The sequence below is a fragment of the Stenella coeruleoalba genome (genome assembly GCF_951394435.1).
Source record: "Stenella coeruleoalba genome assembly, chromosome: 3".
Classification (NCBI taxonomy): domain Eukaryota; kingdom Metazoa; phylum Chordata; class Mammalia; order Artiodactyla; family Delphinidae; genus Stenella; species Stenella coeruleoalba.
The window spans coordinates 150732225-150746854 of record NC_137148.1 but is presented as its reverse complement, the minus strand read 5'-3'; the positions used below and the strand labels follow the sequence as shown (position 1 = coordinate 150746854).

Here is a 14630-nt window from a genome sequence, read left to right as displayed (position 1 = left end):
ATTTCCAAAGGTGAAGAAAACCTTGTTAAAAAAAATATGTAAGCTGATTGTTTTTCTGGAAACAAAATAAAGGCTCAACTAGCAACCCTGCATTAAAAAAGAGAACCTGAAATGCACATTCCAAATCTACTTCGAGACAGAAAGACCCCCAAATTCCTTCCAGTTTCCTAAGATTTTTCCACTATAATTTTTTTCGTTATTGTCTTCTTCATAAAACGTTAGTTATATTTTGGGGGTTTGCTATTGCACAGTTTAGCGTATATAAGGAAATCGTCTTTCCAATTCACTAATAAAAAAGGGAGTACAGGAGAGAAGAAGGAAGAGAGGGAAGGAGGAAGGAATAAACAGAGAACAAACCCACGTGGCTAAAAGAAACTGACCTGAGAAGACAAAACAATTCATAATTTAAAATACTATATAATACAAATGAAGTTAAAGATGTGTTTGCCCAGAAGAGGACTGACTTGAAGTAAACTGATATGATTTTCTGGATAACACCCTGTATTTCCCTGCTTTAGAGAAACAGTCAGTCATAGAAGAGTTCTATCTACAGGGAAATTATGAAAGAAATAATCTTCATTTCTCCATGATTCTTTAAAACCAAATTGGACTTTATTCCTTCTTATTTCTCTCTCAAACTCCACTCCTCAACATAGAAAATAGCATTCTGGAATGACTTAGAATTAGAGATCAGTCAATATTTCATGATTTTAAGGTTCTTCATTAGGAACAATGTGAATTTGGGCCCAATAATCCTAATCCTAGCTTTTTCTTTAGTTCTATAGTTCTATTAGGCCATGTTGTTAGAACACTGTTTACACTTATTGCCAATTGTCTCTGGATTGGAGGTCAAACTGTTACTTACCTTCTTCAGCATACCCTTCAATGATTAAATGCCCCCAAGGACTTTGAAGAATCATTTTCATCTTGTAAATATTTTTTGTTTTTTTGTTTGTTTTTTTTTTTGCGGTACGCGGGCCTCTCACTGCCTGGCCTCGGCTCTGGACGCGCAGGCTTAGCAGCCATGGCCCACGCGCCCAGCTGCTCCGCAGCACGTGGGATCCTCCCGGACCGGGGCACGAACCCGCGTCCCGTGCATCGGCAGGCGGACTCCCAACCACTGCGCCACCAGGGAAGCCCCATCTTGTAAATATTTTTTAATTGACATCTTAACTTGATAGTTGCTTCCCCTGTGAGGGAAAGAGACTAGGGTGATGGAGGCTTTTTGCTTCTTACTTTGTATTTTTTCAAGTATTTATTACTTTTTAAATTAAAATCAAGGAACCAGCACAAGAATGCTAGTAAGGTATAAGTGAGATGTAATGCTTGGTGTGCATAAGGGTTCAATAGTCCACTGTGAGAGTGCAGCCTGTTGAACAACCTCAGTGATAAGTGGGAACCACTTGTCCAAGACTATTTTATTTAAGATGCAATACTCATTTCTATCCCCTTCAATACATTTTAAGTACCCCAAGCTAGAATAATGGGGCTAGAGGTGCAAGAAGAATATTATACAAAACAGGGGCAATATAAAAAAACATTACAATCAAATTTTCCTTATTAAAAATATAAGTCAAAAACCTAAATACACTATTATTCCACAGAGTTTTAAGGTATATTAAAAACATTGTGATAGGATGTTTCAAAAATTATGGTACAACCCCCTTTGACACCCTCATTCCTGAGTCACCACTTCAGCAGGACTGGGCTTTGGCATACTCAACCCACATGATGAGACAATAGCAAAAGAGCTTGATGGCTCAGTTGCCGAGGACTAGCCCACTAGGTTCTGAAGACAAGTGGACCAGGTGCTCCCACTGTCCAAGCCAACCACCGAACCTGTGAGTGAGGCTATCCCAGACCAGCTCTCACTCAGCTGATCCATCAGTTAACTAAAACTGCATGAAAGAGCCCAGATAAAACCAAAAGTAAAACACTACCCAGATGAATCCAGTCCCAAATTGCCAAGTAATTGCTATTTTAAGCCACTAAGTTTTTTGTTGTTGTTTTGTTTTTTATATCTTTATGGGAGTATAATTTCTTTACAATGGTTTGTTAGTTTCTGCTTTATAATAAAGTGAATCAGTTATACATATACATATGTTCCCATATCTCTTCCCTCTTGTGTCTCCCTCCCTCCCACCCTCCCTATCCCACCCCTCTAGGTGGTCACAAAGCACCAAGCTGATCTCCCTAAGCCACTAAGCTTTGAGGTGGTTTGTAATACAGCAAAAGCTAATCTATACTATAATACGATTTGGTCAAGTGGGTTTATCCTTGAGAATGCAAGGTTGGTTCACTATCAGCCAGTCAAATCATGTGATTCACTATATTAGTTAAATAAAAGGAGAAAATCATATCATCATTCTTTTTAGATAGAAGAGATAAAAAACATCCCATGAGGTTCAAAATCTATTGGGTAGGGTAAATTTTATAAAACTAGATCCAAATAATAACTATCTTTCCTTGATAAAGACTATATACCAAAAATACATGGCACATGTATACACTAACAAAAATTATTATACTAGTAATTTTTTTAAAAAATTAGCATTTCCTTTAAGGAGAGAATTGAGATAAAGATTTCTAATATTACTGGTCTATTGGAACTGACCTTTTTGGAGCTGTGTATTGAGAGAAATAGAAAGAGAGAGAAGGTTTAGAAGAATACAGATAAAAATGTCATATTTATAGATTGTTTTGATTATGTATTTCATTGGAAACACAGGAAAATCAATAAGCTATTAAATCTAAGAAAAGAGCTCAACATAGGGGCTGGAAAAAAATTAATACACCAAAATCAATTGTGTTCCTCCATAGCATCAATATCTAGATACAATACAAGATGAATTTACCACAGTAACAAAACCTATAGAGAGTATGGGGTTTCACCTAATAAATTACGCAGAAAATCTTCATAATGAAAACTTTATTAGAGGACACATGAGTAAAAGAAATATATATCACAGGTATGGATGAGATGACTTACTATAATAATATAAATGTCCTTATATTAATCTATAAAATTAAATGCAACTGTAATAAAAGGCCAAGCTCTTTTTTTTTGAGGGACAGCATAAAAAAGTGATTCTAAAATGTATCTGGGGGACTTCCCTGGTGGTGCAGTGGTTGAGAATCCGCCTGCCAATGGAGGGAACATGGGTTCAATCCCTGGTCCAGGAAGATCCCACATACCACAGAGCAACTAAGCTGGTGCACCACAACTACTGAGCCTGCGCTCTAGAGCCTGGGAGCCACAACTACTGAGCCCGCGCGCCTAGAGCCTGTGCTCCGCAACAAGAGAAGCCACTGCAATGAGAAGCCTGAGCACCGCAACGAAGAGTAGACCCCGCTCGCTGCAACTAGAGAGAGCCTGAGTGTAGCAACGAAGACCCAATGCAGCCAAAAATGAATAAATTAATTAATTTTTAAAAATGCAGATTAACAGCATGTGGTGACAAAGGATATGGCGAGAGAAATTCCAAGTATTGCTGGTGAGGGGAAAATGGTACAGCTATTCTGGGGAGGAATCTGTGAAATAAGGCATATATATGACTTCTACCTCAGCTATTCCACGGCTGCACTGTTACTCTGCACTGTTACTCAAGGGGACATGTGGAAAGAGTGTATTAATGCTTTATGGTGGACATAAAGTGTTGAAAATAGCCTAAGTATGTATCACCAGGGTAATGGATAAGCAAAACATGGTATCAACATATGGTGGAATATTAGACAGTGGCCAGAAGCAATAATTTCTATGGAGCAACACAGACAAATTTTAAAACAATAATTTTGTGTAGAAAAAATAAAAGAATAGGATGTGATTCTTAGTCGATACTACTTTTGCAAAAATGAGAAAATACAAAACAATTCGGTATTTCAAATATATACATATGTTTAAAATAACTATGAAAGGTGAGTTGGGAAATTACATATTAAATGGCCCAAATGGTGCTATATAGGGGAAAATAAAGGAAATAAATCTGGCAGAGGAACGTCGGGGCCAAAACCAATCTTAAAAGTATTAGAAAATAGAGTGACCATACACACTGATGATAGAGTGACATGAACTGAGGCATATGGTCCCTTTTGAGTAAATGCCTTAAATACAAACTAAAAAAATAATGTCATAAGATTTACAAGCACTATAAAAATATTTAGCAGTATTGCAGTAGATAGTAGAAATATATAACCTTTCAACTTAAATAAAAACAAGACTGATGAAATATCATCTTTGTTCCCATGTCGTCCATGCTAAGGAAGAAATAATAAATCAGCTTTTAAGATAGAATTTTTTACAATGAGAGATAAAAAACAAACAAAAAGAAACCCTAACTGTTTATCCCATGAAGGGAGAAAAAAACAATTTGAAAAGTCAGAGTAGAACTCTCTAAGGACAATATTTAACATCAATTTTTGTAAAACAGAATTTTAAGAAGCTGGTTTTGAATTGTTTGTAGAGTTTCTAATTAGCATGCTGAGGAAATACAGGGTCCATCTTAATCCAGAAGCAAATAAAAAGTTCTGACTCTTAAAATTCTAGGCTCTAGAGTAGGTGCGTGCTGGTGTGCTGGTGTGTATGTGTGTGTGTGTGCACATTTGCTGTGTGTTTTCAATAAACTCAAGAGTACATAAGGGTGTATGTTATTACATTGTAACAATTCTTGAGCAAGTCTAACTGAAGGTCAGTAGCAAACAAGTAGATGCCGCTTGGGTGGCCCCCCAAACTCTCAGGTAATGAGCAGATCTGGCTTGGCAATCATGTTCTGCTTTTAGACATAATGCATTTTTATGTTCTTGTTAGCATTGAAAGACTAACTTGAATATTCTGCAACTGATGAAATGGACAACAGAGCAGTAACCTAGAGTTTACATGTATTTGGGGCAGTAAAACTTTAGTTCTAGATTTAACTTGGATATTAGTCCTAATTTAACTTGGATTTTCTACAACGCATTTTTTTCCTATAAACTGGAGGTATATACCACCATAATCCTAAAAAACCTGTGACTTTGGGCTTCAGGGGTCTAAGCCTTCTCTCTAAGTGACTGAAAGGTACAACTGGATATTAGACCTGTCTAAAAATTGTCCTTTTCTGTCCTCACATACAAGGGTTCAGCTTGATTTTTGGATAGCTGTCAGTAAAAAAAAAAAAAAAAAAAAGTGCAAAGAGCTAATGCCTTTTGCTACAAGACAAAACAACTTCTCCTGGACATGCAGTAATAGGAGGCAATGCCATGTGTTGGAAGCATGCACATATTTTATGATAGATATTAATCTGGAGGTTAACAGCTAGGTGCTCTGGCTGAAGTAGTTTATTTCAAACATACATATAATGTTAACCCACTTTGTAACAAAGCCTTCAACATTTCATATGCAAATTCGTTTTTCTTTCTAGTTTAAGCCCAAGGAAATCCCTATAAATCTTGTCTCCAAAGAGAAAATATAAAGAATTCATAAGATTAAAGACTTCTTATCAATTGTATAAAAATCTAGAAATGTACGAACTAGACAAAAATGTAGACGTCTAAGAAAACATCCAACAAATAGAAAAGTAGAGGACTGCACTGAGATTGCAATCCTGAGAAAAATACATTATTTCTAAATGAAAAAGTAAATGGAGATAGTATAAATTAAAGCCAGAAGAAAAATTTTAAACCTACAAAAATACGAGTCAATACAAAGTTAAAAACCCATGAATTTTACTATATACCCAAAGGCTTCACAAAAGATCTCATGAATATCACAAATTAAAATAAAACAAACAAAAGCCAGAAATATTGTTTTCCCCAAATTGTACTACTACCTGCTTATTGCTTTAGTGGTAAGAAGAAAAATTATCTTCAAATAGTTAAATTATATACCTACTTATATTTTAACTCTTAGGTGGATCTTGTTATATAATATATATGATCTTTAAAGAAAACTTGTTGGTTGTTTATTTTGGCATCTCTTAGGAAATTCCTATTTAATTAGATAAATCTCCTTAGATAACTCTTAAATAAAAATAGATGCAAATATAGTATGTTTCATATCATTCATTTTAGACCTCTAAGAGTTGGAAAAGCTCAACCTGGAGAAGAAACTAGTTTTATTGAGGGAAGAAACTACTTTCCAGTTTAGAAGAGGAGGGATTATCCCATTTCTGTACAGGAAGCAATCAGGAAGATACAAAAAGAATGATCCTTGCCTAGTGCTAAGGCCAGAACTACTGTGAATATTGTACCAGGTCTTGTAAAAACAGCCACTGTGCTGGCACTCACAGGCCTGGGTCATGGTGTGTTCAACAATAAAACTTTGTTCCAAAGGATGGAACTCCTTCGGGCCAAAAAGCTTTCACCTGCATTATTCCATTAACCTCACTGTTTTGTTATGGGAAATGTGTTTATTTTTTGAAATGACATTGAAATATATCCTTAAAAGAACACTTTAGGTCTCAACAAGATTCTCTTCTCTTTCAGCCAACACATTACCTTTTAGAAATCAACAGTCTACTTCTTTCTTTAAATCATCACATTTCAAAGCTGTAGCAGCTAATCAATGTTAATATAATTTTTCCAAAACTGCAATCTCCCTAAATTTCTATACTGTCTTCTTTATCCTGTCTTTTCAGGTAAAGGTATCTTTCCAGTTTTCTTAGCATTATCAGGATTACGGATTTTGTTCATTGTTAAAGTTCGTTATTTATGGACATAAGTTAATGTAAATGCAAAAATATCTCGTATTATTCACAAGCTGGCTGACTTAAATCACTCGCTCTTAAAGCAACTTTACTGCTCTCCAATCTGTTCAAATGCACGGAAATATAAATTCAGGATGATGCGGCTTTTCTGCAATGCTTTCTTTTCAGGCTGCAGTCTACATGACAGCGTTATAACTTATCCTTGCTGCTGTTGTTGTTCAATCTATAAAATCTCTCTTGAAGACCCCCAAAACAGCTTGTAATTTAAACTTTTACTTTTGGTGACTCACTGTTTTCAAACTGCCATCTCTGACCATATCCCCCTTCCAGGGGAATTTATGCAGACTCTTAACCCATAATTGCTTTACTCTTTACCTCTATTTCTGGGTTCTTAAATTAACTGTTACATCAGTGTTCTTCATTACTCAAATTATTTTTTCCTAAGAACTTTTCCTGGAAGTAAGTTCATGCTACTTTTGACAAGCAAACATTTGACCTCTGAAGGAATTCTTATGGAAATGGGTTTATATCCCAAATGCACCACCAAAAATCTTTGTGACCTTGCATAAACGTCCCTCACCATTTCAGGTGCTATCTTTGCTTGACTCCAAACTGAACTGATTAAAACTATGAGCATCTAGCTGTTATGCACTTTTGTCTCAGTTTGGTCAATGAAACTCTCAAAAATCCATCAGATTTTCATTATTTTTATCATTAGCCTGTTTGTGTAAAATAAGTTACCATTTATGGAGCCAGTGTTCTCCTTTATTCCGGCATCCAATCATTGTAAATATTTCTCATGGACACATTCTTAGAAGGCCTATGAATAACCTGGCCTCTTACTGATTCTCCCTTTTGGAGTCTTACTAGCCAGACTTCCCCAATAACTTTCAGAGAGAGTTTTGCCCCTTTCCGGGTCTTCTTTTTGACTTCTATACGCCATAGAACTTTCAAAAGTCATCACACCAATACTAATATTACCACATACCCTCCAAAAAGCTCCAAGCTGTTTATGCCTATTCATTAAGTTAATACTTTATCAAAACTTGTCCAATTGAGTAGTTTTAGCACAGATATTTTACACATTTTAGCACAGACATGCTCTGTTTAAGGCTGACAGATCCATTAGGAATTAACTTTCTGGTACATTTTCCCTCTGACATTTTCCTCACAACTGCGTTTCCTCATAACTGAGCCATCAGTTATCTCTTGCCTATAGAAAGGCAGATAAGAGAAAAGAAAGCTAAGTGAGAAAAGATATGTAAATAGGCTAGCACAATATTGGACACATAGTAAGTATTCAATAAATGATAGCAAGTATTCTTACCCTTATCCTCACATTAGTTTATATGTATTAAAAACTGATTACTGGACTCAACTCTTACTTCCATTGCTCATTAGATCCTCACAGAAACCTTGGAGGAAGCGAGGTTTTATCCCCATTTTACAGGTTGGGAGACTGCAGCCTAGAGGGCTTAAGTACCTTAACTGAAGTCATATAGTCAAGAAATAAGCCTATATTTGTCACAATCACTTGCCCATGCTTTGACGTGACACCACCACCCATCATTTACCCAGCTTCACCAAGGTACTACTAAATTTTTTACTCTTATTCTCCTCTCTTTGCTTCATACTGCCATTGTCACCAGCCCAGTCAAATTCACTTTTAATTTTCCAATGTTAATGAAGGGAGTAGAAGGTGGAAATTGAGGTTAAAGGAGGAAACTTTAATGTTATTCAAGGATGACTTCATCTTAACTTCCAGCCTTCGTCTACCCATTCTCTGCTCCAGTCACACACAGAGTATTTGCTATCTCTTCCATAAGTCTTGACTTTTCTTGTCTTTATGCCACTTTTCTTTTCTCCATTTGCAATGAATCTCCCTTTCCCTTGGTTCTTCACCATTTCTTACTCCATACTCTCCATTAAAATTGAAACCTACCTTTAAAGCCCAACTCATATACCAGTTGTGTCCTGCAGTCGCCTGGATCTGCCAAGTCAGAACTAACCACTTGCTCCTCCGTGCTCCTGCAATGGCAATGATGTTAGAAGGGCGAGTGATTTTACAGCTCACTCACCACCTGCGGGAAATATGTCCTCTTTGCCCTTCCACATCCTTTCTCCACCCAACTCTATATGGATGGCTTGCATGGCCTATCTTAGTAAGTGTCCTTGCTCTAGCTACTGTTTGGTTCACCAATGAAGAGTACCAATAGAAGACTGTAGGGAATGAAGGAGGGGAGTGAAGTTAGGGTATTAATTCTTGCCAAATTGCATCCCCCAACTAACGTATAGTGCTTCTCCGTGGGGCATCACAGCATCTTTGGGGAGGACTCTCTCTCCAGCAAGGCTTCCTTTCTCTTTCATCTCCTATAAAGGTAGCCACACTTTTACTGAACCCAGGGCACTACACTATCTCTTGATTCTCTACATTGGGCTCAATTTATCCTTATTGACGTACCCCTGATTTCCTGCTGAGACCCTGTCTGATGAAATTCGTAACATGCTCTTCTAAGCTGTTAATTTTACAAACCACATTATTACACTTATTAGAAGAATGTCTTCAGGATGTGTCAGTAAGCTCTGATTGATGATAATGGTAAACAGCTAGAATTTATGGAACATAAAGTATGCTTTGGTTACTCTCTTGAGTACACCATGTGCATTATTCTAATTAATTAAAATCACTATTAGCTAAGCAAGGCACACAGATGCTAAGAGGTTCCCAGAAGTAACTTGCTCATGGTCACCCCAGTGTCTCAGTAGTGTTTAGGACTCAGATCTGTCCAAAGCCTAAACCTTAAGTTCTAGGTCTAAGCAGTGGCTCTCAAACTTGAGTATGCATCAGCATCACCAAGAGAGCTTGCTGAAACAGGCAGTGGGCCCCACCCCCAGAGTGTCCGAGTCTGTAGGTCTGGACCAGGGCCCAAGACTTTCACTTCTAAAAATTCCTACGTGCAGCTGATGTGCTGGTCTGGGTACCAAACTTTGAGAACCACTAGTCCAGGCATTTTAGGTCCAGAATTTCAGGTGTTAGAATAATTTTCTGGTGATAAATTGTTGAAAAAAAAAAAAGCACTGCATTTTCCTGTTTGTAAGGAGGTAATACATTCAATCTTAAAGAGTCAATAATGGGGCTAAGTATCTAAGAAAGAAGAGTTATTCTCCAGGAAGATGGGAGGAGATGGACATTCTAAGGACAGGAATGCCCTTTCAGGAAACTTGCAAAGGGAACAGTAAAATAACATAGTAAGATTCTGCTATCCAGTGTTCACAGAACATGAGTGGGATACCCTTGACTGTAAAATGGGAAGCCAACTTTTGCTCACCATATACATACCGTATTCAGTACAAATGTTTATTAAGAATCTCCAAAAGCTAGACACTAGGCATCAGGGCTACACTGATAGAGCAGATAGAGTGCCTGGCCTCAGGGAGCTTGTGCTTCAGATGATGTACCTCAGCTAGATAGACTGAATGATGGATACTATATTGGGTTCACACTTTGTCTCAAGAAAAACATATATCCATAGACGTGATCCAGGAGTCAAATGGCAAAAGACCTAGCCTCAAAGTGAGTGTTAATTTCATTAAATGGTAGGTAAAAATTATTTTATATGCCGAGATAGGCTCTGCTTAAAAGACATTATTCCTCCAAACGTATTATTCAAGCCAGCTTATAAACCTGTGACTTTTTCTAGGAGAAATGTTGCCTTCTTTTCCAAGAAGGGAGCAGTAGGGGTCGGGGTGGAAATAGTTTCATCATCAGAGGCACAGTCTCACTACTACTGCTCAGCTCCAATTCGCAACCTTCTGAATGGTTTCCAGACTAAGTAATTTAGCAAAGTGATGAAGAAAAAATGGCCCATTAATCTTATGATGCGTGTTATAACTTCACTCTGGGTTTAGCATAGGAAAAATATTATTTGCATTGATTAGAAATATGCTTTATGGCTGCATATATTATTCACTCTGAACATTCTAAAATTATTAGCTGGGTTGACATGATGAACTGCACAGGAGTACTTCTAGATGGCATCTCAATGTCATCTGTTACTCACATCATATAGGTCTAGGAATCAATATGTATTTTACTCAATATGAGATCTTATTCCAAACACCAAAATATGCCTGTTTTTATTCGATGGTTATCATCATGAAACTACCAGCTAAATATCATTTAGAAAATTCAAAGCAAGTAAATTACTGTATTAACTGTCCAACTATGATTATGACTTTCCTCCACTTATAGCTGAACCTAATATAATGATCTGGTCAGTCTGACTAGGAGGATTTATTCATTAATTTACTCAAATGTTCTGAGGTATATTTTGAAGGACTTAAATTATGGTCTGGTTTGTAGGCTCCAACAGTAAGGGTGCAGGTTTATCTCCTACAAGCTCTGTGACCTTGCCCAAGTGACTTCGCATCTCTGAGCCTCACTTTCCTAATCTGCAAAATGGAAACAATAATAGAACCCAAGTTGTAAAGCTGCAAGAAAAAAAGTAATATGGTAATATATTTTGGCACAAAAGAGCAGTTACGCTGATGGTCATTATTTGTGAATACTGTTGCTAAGATTATTGAAAACCTGTTGTGTGTTAGGTGCTGTTCAAGGACTAGAATTTTAAGACTGTTCTTCACCTTTATCCCAGTTTTACCTGCAAAGTTCTGCCATGCACTGGAAGAACATACTGGTATTTCTAGGGAAGGGGACCACTCAGGTGACATTTTTTTTCACCAGGTATATAAAGTATACAAAGGTTATAGTGTATCTTTTGAGTCCTTTGGACGTCTAGTTACCTTTCACTAGAATGATTCTAGTAGATCCTGATAGATACCTGAGACAAGGTCAGGTCAGTGACGTTGGTACCTTTTCTGGCTTAAGAGCATAGGGCAGAAACACAGGAAGAGAGGTCTTCCTTTTCCACTCCTGTTACTAAGAACCCTCTCGAATAATGACAATCTGAAACAGATCACTACATTGTTGCATGCTGTAGAATCAAAGCAGTGCACAAAGCAAAGAGCACTGGCCTCCATTATACGTGCATTTCACTTGAGATTCACTTTTCTAGACCGTGGAGAAAGCAGATGTTCCAACACTTTCCAGGTACTGGAATATTACAATCTGGCCATCTCCACCACTGCATGTTTGATCACACTGTTCCCTGCAAATGGAATGCTGTTCCAGCAAGGTCAGATTGACCAGTGCAAATACCTGATTTTATCGTACGGTCAGAACCAAATTAACTTACTGAAATTCTGCCCAGCTCAGGGTCTACCTTCTCTGTGAAACCTCCTGTGAGATCCCAAGTTACAAACAACTCTATCTTCTTCAGAAGACATTGTATACTATATAAATAGTAATTTACATATAAATATATGTATATGTGTCTGTATTTCTTTGTTACATTAAGTTACAGCTTCTGTGGTTTCTCTTCTTCACTAAACTGGACGCCCTTATCATCACAGTGGCCATGTACATCATTGTATCCTCCAAAACATCCAGATAATAATATCATGGATTCAGTATATAGTTGTTTAATAGAAAACAATTAACTAACCACTGCAGAATACTAGTGTCTCTCAAGGTGTGTTCAGTGCATCATAAATCCTATGAGACAGTCCATGAAGGAAAAGATTTCAAATAAATTTGGGATCTGTTGTCCACTACATCTCCTTATCAGAGACTCATAATTCACAAGACTCGTAAAAAGCTCTGTAGCAAAGAAACTGTTGACTTAGTTTGACCCAGTATTTCTCTTACAAGAGTATCAGTTCTGGAGGTCAAGGACATTTTCCACCTCTAATACAACATCTCTACTGCCTAGTAGAGTGCTTGGCACTTAGTGGACACCTAATAAATATTTCAATAAGTTTCAACATACATTCCCCTTTTAAGCTATAGAAGAAAAACACAGTATACAGTAGATTTTGATTTACTTGGGGAGAATAATAATATGAATAGATAAATGTACACAAATCATTTTTAAGTATATATATTTGACAATACTTTTTTCCACAAGTCTACACAATTGCACATTTAGTGGTGATAGTAAACAAACTACATTTGCTTCTGAAAACTTGCTAAGAAGGATGGCTACTAAAAACTACAACTTGAACCCAAAACAATTGATTTAGTTCATTGGTCCCCACTCCTTATCAGTTTTAATATAGAAGAAAATAGACGCATATATTTCTTTTCTGCCATACTATGACATCATATAAGGAATGCTATGTTATTAGCTAGAAATAAGATTTGCTTTTGTTATTTTAGTACATTTGATCACATAAGAATAATTCTAGATTTTTTCCCCTCCTGTGACTCTCATAGCATCCGCATCTAAAACAGACTTTGGAGATTTAGATCAAATGTCATATCAATTGTCCTAGACTGCTTACTATGTGCTTTCACTATAGATTTTAATGTCAATAGAGAAAGGAGAAGGAAAAGTCAGAGGGAAATGAAACAGGTGTATGCAACACCCCTCTCTACTACCGACATTTCTCAGAATTCTGGGGGAAGTTGCATCTATAAGCGGAAAGTTTTTCACCATGGAACTCACGGTGGTAGAACTTCTCATGACGAATTTTTTTTCACTACTGAAGAAAAATATGTTTGATTTTACCATAACTGAAAAGTTCTCCTGTTTCTACTTCTGAGGTTTGCCCTCAAGACTACTGTTTACCTAATGGAAGGGACTCCTATGCATGGAGGAAAAAGTGCACCATTTGAAGGAAAAGCTAAAGGAGTGATATTCAGGTAGCTCCTCATTCCACCAATGAAAACATACACATAGATTTTCCACTTTACACCTCATTTTCCACCTTATTTTCATGATTTTGAAATGAATATGTAGGGTCTGATGAGTTTGTCAATACTCTATAATTATTAGTGTTATTAAAATAGAATACAAATGATAAGCCATATGTAAAAATGCTGTGTGAATAAACTGCTATACCCCAAATAATACAAATGAGTGAATGGCAGTAAATGCTAAGAGGGATTAACAACATAAAGGATATTAAAAAAATGATCACCATATTTCATACTTATGTGTCTTTTTCTCTCTCACTTTTTTTTTTTATTGCGGTACGCGGGCCTCTCACTGTTGTGGCCTCCCCCGTTGCGGAGCACAGGCTCCGGACGCGCAAGCTCAGTGACCATGGCTCACGGGCCAGCCGCTCCGCAGCATGTGGGATCTTCCCGGACCGGGGCACGAACCCGCATCCCCTGCATCGGCAGGCGGACTCTCAACCACTGCGCCACCAGGGAAGCCCTTCTCTCTCACTCTTACTCAACTCCTAAATAACTAAGAGAATATGCTCACAAATGGTAAGCATGTCTTGGATGTTCGATGTGTGTTTGTGGGAAAGAACAAAAAAAAAACTGCCTCAATTAGGTCAAATATCATACAAGAGATGAATGAGATTAGAGATGGGATTGGGATTTGTGTTACTCAATAGCTAACCAATCACAGATATGACAGTGTAGTGCAATATGCAAATATACTTTTTAACAGCTTCTCTTAAGTTATCTACTGTCTGTAAAGACAATCACATTCAACTGCTCTGCACTTAACCCCAGAGCTTCTGAGTTAGAATCTGTCAGAAATAGGTACATGTTTCATTGCTTTGGCAACATTTACATGGCTCTGCATCAGGCAATACAACGGCTAAGATCACACTCTGGGAATTCAGGAAAGGCTAGTGTCCAGTTCTGGTCGTTCTACCACCCAACTGTGATCTAGGGTAAATTCCTGATAAAAAAAAAAGAAAGAAAGAAAAACCCTGAAGATGCTGAAACAGTATTTCCTACTTCACAGGGTCGTCATGGGGATAAAAGGTCATTAGGATAAAGTGCCTCTCACCCAGGAAACACTGATAAATGCTACTGATGCTACCATCATCATCATCATGACTGATCAAGAACATATTGCCACATGGAAA

The 14630-nt window shown here is 37.3% G+C and overlaps 1 protein-coding gene across 15 annotated transcripts in view; it reads right to left on the bottom strand.

The window, feature by feature from the left end:
- Nucleotides 1-14630, bottom strand: part of LOC307183210 (uncharacterized protein) — a 103024-nt gene that overhangs the window by 63354 nt on the left and 25040 nt on the right. For 6 of the 15 annotated variants that reach the window (XR_013827416.1, XM_079915409.1, XM_079915413.1 and 3 more), the window contains one exon: nt 8623-8708. The exons of the other annotated variants lie outside the window; for them this stretch is intronic. Coding sequence is in view for 5 of the 6 variants with exons in the window: in XM_079915409.1 (XP_079771535.1) it covers nt 8623-8708 (86 nt within the window). In the remaining variant the exon portion in view is untranslated. The remainder of the gene's footprint in view (nt 1-8622; nt 8709-14630) is intronic. 15 annotated transcript variants of the gene reach the window in all.